The 8,638-nt window shown below is 37.6% G+C and overlaps 1 protein-coding gene and 1 pseudogene across 1 annotated transcript; both read left to right on the plus strand.

The window, feature by feature from the left end:
* The first annotated feature begins 1,128 nt into the window (after nucleotides 1-1,128).
* LOC102307977 (extracellular calcium-sensing receptor-like) lies at nucleotides 1,129-4,000 on the plus strand. The gene is made up of 5 exons (XM_005951903.1): nucleotides 1,129-1,382; nucleotides 1,491-2,295; nucleotides 2,435-2,665; nucleotides 2,812-2,935; nucleotides 3,087-4,000. Exons 1-5 carry the CDS (start codon nucleotides 1,147-1,149, stop codon nucleotides 3,998-4,000), a joined length of 2,310 nt encoding a protein of 769 aa, XP_005951965.1. The 5' UTR covers nucleotides 1,129-1,146.
* A 3,308-nt stretch (nucleotides 4,001-7,308) lies between these two features.
* LOC121813055 overlaps nucleotides 7,309-8,638 on the plus strand; it is a 3,105-nt pseudogene continuing 1,775 nt past the window's right edge.

The raw sequence follows: 8,638 nt of genomic DNA on the forward strand, positions 1-8,638 counted from the left end.
ACCAGAATTCTAGGATTCCAACAAAGTATCTCTTAATTGTCAAGATCAATAGGTTAATATGAAGGTCATTTTCAAGCATCCATCTCTCTCCACTACAGCTGTCATATGAAATGTGAAAACAAAATGAACATTTGTATTAATGCAGATCAAAGATGTATAATAAAAGCATCCATCTGTGTCCTCTTGTACGCCATTTTCCTGTTCTTTTTTTTTTGCCTGTTTGCTCCTTGTGGAAAGAAACATTACTCAGAAGAGTGCGTAGAGCACGTCCCATTAATATTGGTCCAAGAAGTATTGCTTTTATGTTTTTTTAAACACAATTCCATTTTTTTTTCACATGAATACAAATATTGTTGTTTGTATACAAACAAAGCACCATCATCAGATAAGAAAAAAACATAATTTGATGCCAGAAACAATAATAAACAGATAGAATATCTGGCCAGTTAAAAATGAAATACTGATTAGATTACACAATCAAATGTACTTCAGAATATCACACATAATATAGAGTTAATATTAAACCAATATACCATGAAGTATTCTTTAGATTCTCAAAGAACATTTTAATTGCTTGTCTTTTACAAGTCAAATAGCAGAAGTAGAGATAGAAGTAGTTTCAGTGATGCAAAATAACAAAATAATCTTTTGAGAATGGGGAAAGTGTTCACAATCGATGGAGACATTTCTTTGATGATTGAAGAAAAACTATAAAGGTCAGCTCCGAGCACACAACTACTTCAGTGAAGGGGAGGGCAGCTCATGATGAGTATGATCACTTTGATTTTATTCACTCTGCTGGCAAGGATAAAGTCTGACAACCATACATGCAGACTGATTGGACAGACAGGATTCATGGAGTTTTCTAAAGAAGGTGATTTAATTATAGGAGGACTTTTCTCTATGTCTAGTACAAGGACACTTATAGATAATAACTACCAAGCACTTCCATACACATACTGCACAAAGTAAGTGAATATGATTAAAATAAATAAATAACACCTGTATGTTATGCTAGTAGAATACTTCATGTCTTTCTGATATAGTGCATTATGATAATGTGAAATATTTTTTTATGTGTATAGCATCAACAGTTGACACTTTCTTTACAGACGGAATGACAGGGAACTGAAATTTGCCAGGACAATGATTTTTACTGTGGAGGAGATCAATAGAGATGCTATACTGCTTCCTGGAGTGAGTCTGAGTTATAGGGTGTATAATGGCTGCGGGAGTGAAAACCTAATACGGGCAGCTGTAGAGGCTATAAGTGGAGAGAATTCAAAAAGCTGCAGTGATCATGTCCAGGCTCTAGTTGGCCATTCTTCATCAGGAGTAAGTGGAGACATAAACCTCATATTAAGTTCACTATCAGTTCCACAGGTGAGCAGAAATGACTGGGAGGGATAACTTTTGAATACTGTTTATTGAGTTTGTCTATCTTTAAAACATAAAAAGGATGGTTGTGTTTGCTTTTTTTTTTTTTTGAGGGTGAGTCACCTTTCAACCTGTGCTTGCTTAAGTGACAGAAGACTTTACCCCACCTTCTTCAGAACGGTGCCAAGTGACCGCTACCAAATCAGTGGTCTAGCACAGCTTATGAAATATTTTGACTGGCGCTGGGTGGGAGTTATTTATTCAATAGGCATGTACTCACAGGATGGTACAGCTGACTTTGTTAAGGAAGCAAAGAAAGAAGGCATATGTATTGAATACAGTCTGCCCTACTCACAAACAAGCAAAAAACTTTTCAGTGTTATTCTAGACACACTACTGGAGTCCTCATCAAATGTGATCCTCTTGTTTATGTCCTTGTCTTATGCCAAATCATTCCTGTCAGAAATTGAAACTTATAAAATAACTGGAAAGCAGTGGATTGGCACAGAGTCATGGATAATGCAACCAGACCTGGCTTCTGCTGACAGAAAGCACATTTTACATGGGGCAATGGGCTTTGCACTCCCTCAGGCATCCATACCAGGTCTTGGAGAATTCTTACTTGGTTTGAAGCCTTCTGATGAGCCACAGAGTGCATTAATTAAAGCTTTCTGGGAGGAATTCTTTGACTGCAGCTACTCTCCATCAAACACTTCTACTGTGTGTACTGGTGCAGAGGACCTGAGAACAGTCTCAAATGATTACACAGATGTGGCATATTTCAGGGAAGAGAATAATGTATATAAAGCGGTGTATTCAGTAGCATATGCCCTACACACTCTACTGCAATGTCAGAATGGCTCAAATCCTACAACAGGGAAGCTTTGTGTGAACAAAAATGAGGTTCAACCTAAGTTGGTAAGTCCTAATATATTGAAATTATTTGATCTTTGTCTCTAATCATTAAATTTATTGTTGTTTTCTGTTTGTTTTCTGTTAAATTCTGACTATTTAATGATTTTATATATGACAAAATGTGCTAATTGTCTTTCTGTAGGTGCTCGAACACATTAAGTATGTGAACTTCACAACTAAGAATGGGGTCAGGGTTTTATTTGATGAATATGGGCAATCAGTTGCCCTCTATGACTTAGTAAACTGGCAGATGAAAGAGGACGGCTCTGCTGAAATTAGTATTATTGGTCAATATGATGCCTCTTTTCCAAAGGAGGAAAGATTCAGACTAAAAGAAGATGTCATCATAGTTTGGGGAGGAAACAGTAGTGAGGTAATTTCCCTCAACACTATGGACATTTCATAGATTTAAAAATAATCTTTTCTTCACAGCAGTTTTAGAAACATTTTAATGTTATTAAGAAAACATATTTTGTGTTTCAGTACTGAGTTTTAACATGTTGAATTTTGCCGAATCAGGTTCCCAGGTCTGTCTGCAGAGAACCATGTCTGCCAGGGACTCGAAAGGCTATAAAAAAGAATAAGCCTGTTTGCTGCTTTGACTGCTTTAAATGCCCCGAGGGAACAATTAGTAATCAGACAAGTGAGTAAGGATACCTATTTAAAATCAGTTCTAGTGTCCTGAATGAATATATATCAAAAACATTTAAATATTTGAACCACCGAATGTTTCAATTGATTATATATCTTGGATATACTATACTTATATTTTCTGTCATTTACATCTGTCACAGATTCTCCTGACTGTTTGCTCTGTCCACCTGAATTTTGGCCAAATGAAAACAGAGACAAGTGTCTTCCAAAACCTACTGAATACCTTTCCTACAAAGAGATCATGGGGGCACTTTTAACTGCATTTAGTTGTATTGGTGTGTTTTTAGCACTAATGATATCAGTAATATTTTTGACTCATAAAGAGACTCCTATTGTAAGAGCAAACAACTCTGAGCTGAGCTTCCTGCTGTTATTCTCACTGAAACTGTGTTTCCTGTGTTCTCTGACGTTCATCGCGCGTCCCTCCGAGTGGTCCTGCATGCTACGACACACAGCATTTGGCATTACCTTCGTTCTCTGTATCTCTTGCGTTCTGGGGAAAACATTAGTGGTTTTAATGGCCTTCAGAGCTACACTTCCAAGCAGTAATGTCATGAAGTGGTTTGGGCCTGTACAACAGAGGCTCACTGTTCTGATATTTACTCTGATTCAAGTTATGATATGTATACTTTGGCTAACAATAAACCCCCCATTCCCAAACATGAACATTGACTACTATAAAGAAAAGATCATCTTAGAGTGTGCTCTGGGTTCAGCTGTTGGATTCTGGGCTGTCCTGGGTTATATTGGACTTCTTGCTATCTTGTGTTTTATACTTGCTTTTCTTGCTAGAAAACTGCCAGATAGCTTTAATGAGGCCAAACTGATCACTTTCAGTATGCTGATATTCTGTGCAGTATGGATCACATTTATCCCTGCATATGTCAGCTCTCCAGGGAAATTCACTGTAGCTGTGGAAATATTTGCCATTCTGGCATCACGTTTTGGTTTGTTGGTGTGCATTTTTGTTCCAAAATGTTATATAATCATATTTAGGCCAGAACAAAATTCAAAAAAGCATTTGATGGGAAAAATACCACTAAGAACGATGTAATTTGTAATTTATTTGGTCCTGGTGTATGAATCATAGAAATAATTTCACTGTATCTGTGTAGTCTGTTTTAATTTTTTTAGCTGTGAGATGCTGAATAAACTGAAAACATAGATTAAAGGTTTTTTTCCTCTTTTCTGTTTATCCGGGAGGCTGTTGAGTAAAGGAATATAAAATTCGAACTTAACTACTACATATATTTGACACAAGCTTCATTTGTAATATGTTTCAAACCTTCTTTGATACATTTTCACACAGAGTGTGTGAATGTGTGTGTGAATGGGTGAATGACTGAATATAGTGTAAAGCGCTTTGGGGTCCTTAGGGAATAACTAAAGCACTATACAAATACAGGCCATTTACCATTTACCAGAGAAGCTTTTTCCAATGTTCTTTCTTTTTTTTCATTATGTTCTTTTTCAGTGAGAATGTAATAATTTAGATGGTTTAGCGGTTTGTTTTCTTTAGCTATTTGTTACCCTTTGTTTATTGGCACATTCTTCTGTATTTTAACTTTACAGCCTGCAAAGAAAATATCTAAAAATAAGAAAATATCTCTCCTCTCGCCCCTGTGGGCAGTCTCTCCTTTAAGCTCAGGTCCTCTGCCAGAGGCCTGGGAGCTTGAGGGTCCTGCACAGTATCTTAGCTGTTCCTAGGACTGAACTGTTCTGGACAGAGATCTCGGATGTTGTTCGGTATCGCTATGTCTAGCACTACGGCCGTCTTCTTCTGCTTGTCTACCACTACAACATCCGGTTGGTTAGTCACCACCATCTTATCTGTCTGTATCTGGAAGTCCCACACGAACTTAGTTCGGTCATTCTCAACCACCCTTGGGATTGTCTCCCATTCTGACCTCGGGACTCTAGGCCATACTCAGCACAGACGTCTTATACTATGTTACTAAAATTAGCTACATCTAAATCAGGTTGGGATTTTAACTGCTCCCTTCACATTTTCAGGCAAATAGAGCTAGCACTGCTTAGTGAGATTTTGAATTGCATTTCATATTGAAGGCGTGACATGCTTTTTGTATGTATTTAGTAGAATTGTTGTTGAGATTTGGCTATATAAATAATTTGGCTATATTTTCAAAGCAATAAAAATAGTTAAATTCCTAAAAACTTTACTTTGTTTTAGTAAAGACCAATGTTCCGTCTAATTTTTCATGTGTCGGAGCGAACACACAAACTCCCTGAGCGGTCCCTTGGACCACTGTGAGCAACATTAGACGAGAGCACTGTGGTCACGCCAGCATCGACTCCATCCATGGTTTATTAAGATAATCAAATTACAGCATTTACATTTATGTTAGACTACTTTTAATTAACTGCTTTATCCCACTTACAATGAAAATTAAAAAAGAAAATCTTGTTCATGACCTGTGTAGTATGTTAACACTATTGGAAGTAAAAACAACTTGAACTCCAATTTTGAAAACACAACTTTCTTTCTTTTTTTTTTTCTTTTTTTTTTTTTAATAAAGCTCTGACTTGATATGGTATGAGTCTGTGGTCTGGGAGAGAGTCCTGTAACTCTCTGTCTGCAAAATACAGTATATAATGACCAATGTTGGGCAATTAATTATATAGTTACTTCTTCAAAAAAGTAACTGAGTTATGCAAACAACAAAGTTTTTTGCAGCTGTTTACCTAAAAATGCAGCCAAGGCGTTTTTTTAAATAAACATTTCAAACTATTTACAGAACAATCAGCTGTTCTGCATCAAATTTGATGCCACACAAATTATTTGTGCCACTCCAAAAAATAATTTCTGTCCACTATGAGATAAAGGAGAACAACAGCCTGATACCTGCAGGCCTGACAACAGGAGATGTATCACTCCTGTAACACCTGTAACATTCAGCAGTCGCCTCATTGTTCTGCACACACAACAAAACTATTGACTACACTACACACTAACTACACAAGATTTGCGCTAAACGTCGCAAATCTCTCACATCTCAAAACACCGCCGTCACTCCTAAAACTTCCCCCCTTCCTAAACAACTAAATGCCATGTTGCCATATCATTTTTTGATTGGTCGACATGGTACTTTTTCGACCAATAGGAAAGGGGGTTTTTTGTTTTGTCTTTTGCTCACAGGCGGAGTGCTTTGAGCGTTTTCCTTATAAAACGCCGTTTTTACCATTTCTTCCCGCAGTAAATATAAACAATGATAGTATTCAGGAAGAAAACCAAACATTGCATATATTTTTATCACAACTCTGGTTTTACGTGGCCTATCAACACAATTTAAAAACTGGTACTAAAGTCCACACTTTTTCCGTCAATTGTTCCGTCTGTCCTGCTCACATCTCCAATGGTTGTACACGTTGTCATTAACGTGGCTTCACTCCACATCAGCCACGCGCTTTGCTAGCTAAAACACCGGTGTCGGCACATAAGGACGCTGTCATAGCCTGTCAACGACGTTGATTAGCTGCGTATATACGAATGTGAATCGCATTATTGGCTGGACTATGGGATAAGGTGGCATCGTTCTAATCCCATACGGGAGCAGCCAGTCACTTACTGACTAACACTGCAAAACAGAATTGTTAAAGTATTAATTTTAATTTCAATTCAGGTTAGATTTTTTTATGTGCGCAACGCAGATTTTCTGTGAGCAGAGACCATGCCAGCAGTGCGCAATAATTGCGCACGCGCACAGCTTAGAGGGAACATTGGTGAAGACATAGTCTATCCTTTGTTAAGCACAACCTGCAAAATCGAAACAATTATTAATAACTTTAACCTCAGATAATCCCAGTTTCATGTAAAATGATGATCTGAGATGTTCAGGTAATATAATGTATACTTTATTAATCCCCGTGGGGAAATTGCTTCAGTTTAAGACATTGCACATATCCCTACAATAGACCCTACAATTATTATTGTAGGGTCTACCTTATAATACAAAGTGCCATGAGGTGACTGTTGTTGTGATTTAGCACTGTATAAATGAAACTGAATAAAATTGAATAGATACTTAGTTACTATTCAGTACATTATTTGCATTTGACACTCTTTGAATTATCAGTGTGTTGAATAAACTGCTTTATCTGTAGGGAATTGATTACATGTGGACATGTCTGTTACGTTACATGCAGCACTGGATATGTGAACCTTCTTTTGAGCAGTCACCTTTTCTTGTTGTGCTCAGATTGCTGCCTTGGGATATTTGCCTTTGTCCAGCTCATTATAAAAGCTCTATCCTCATTTGATTTTAGAAGTGCAGTGTAAACATGCAGAGAACTGTTTTTGTTTTTCTTTCCATACAGTACTTGAGCATAGTTTCTGGCTGTGAGCTGCTTGGCAAATTTAACATGCCAAGTTTGTTTGAGCAGGGTGACATAATGATTGGTGGGATTTTTCCAGTTTTTAACAAAGAGGTCAGCAGCACTTATACTTTTGAGAGTGAGCCTCCTGGAGTGAATTGTGCAGTGTAAGTCTTGATACATTAGACTTCTCCATACATGCTTCTTTACGCTTGCATCTTTAATGTTATGTTACATACAATTGTTCAGCAGCAATTCTATATTTGTGATTTTTTGTAATGACACATTTTAGGTTTGACCTACGAGCTTTTCGATGGACACAGGCGATGATGTTTGCTGTTGCAGAAATAAACAATGATCCTGCTTTCCTTCCAAATATATCTCTTGGTTATAGGATCCTTAACTCATGCTCATCTCCTACTAACACTTTACGTGCTGCACTAACACTAGCTAGCAGACCACAGGGGATAAGAGCTACTGCTTGTTCTCCAACAATATCTTCAGTCATAGCAGAGGCAGGATCATCTCAGTCCTTAGCTGTCGCTGGAACTCTTGGACCATTTCAAGTGCCAATAGTAAGAGATAAATTTGTTTATTAAGCGATGTTAAGGCTTTGTTATGCTTTATTAGGCAATTTCTTAGAATATTTTCATCACATTTTGTTGGTGTTGCTTTTTTCTTCCACTACAGGTAAGTTACTTCTCAACGTGTGCTTGTCTGAGTGACAGAACTAAATATCCTACATTTTTTAGAACAATCCCCAGCGACTACTTCCAGGCAAAGGCATTGGCTGCACTGGTCAAACATTTTGGATGGCAGTGGATTGGAGCCATACAGTCAGATAATGATTATGGACGTAATGCAATTCTTGCTTTTAAGCAGGAGGTTGAAAAGCTTGGGGTTTGCATTGCTTTTGTTGCATCAGTTCTACGTACATATACAAGGGATAAAATTCTAGACGCTGTAGAAATGATTAAACAGTCAACTGTCAAAGTAATTCTAGCTTTTGCTCCTGAGGGTGACTTTTCTCCTTTGATGAAGGAAGTAGTAAAACAAAACATTACAGGGATCCAGTGGCTTGGTAGTGAGGCTTGGATAACAGCACCTCAGCCCTCCACACCTGAAATATACACAGCTTTTGGTGGCGCCCTGGGATTTGTAATGCAGAAGATGGCTATTCCTAAACTTAAACACTTTCTTACAAGTAATAGTCCTTATAAAGATCCACATGCACCTTTTGTGAAGGAGTTCTGGCAGATAATGGTGGGCTGCACACCTGTTTTGCCAGGGGTACATGCAGATACTGAGAACACAACCAAAAGATGTACAGGCAATGAAACATTAATGAATTCTGAGCATG

The sequence above is a fragment of the Haplochromis burtoni genome, unplaced genomic scaffold, assembly GCF_018398535.1.
Source record: "Haplochromis burtoni strain Fernald_Lab_line unplaced genomic scaffold, NCSU_Asbu1 Contig_1092, whole genome shotgun sequence".
Classification (NCBI taxonomy): domain Eukaryota; kingdom Metazoa; phylum Chordata; class Actinopteri; order Cichliformes; family Cichlidae; genus Haplochromis; species Haplochromis burtoni.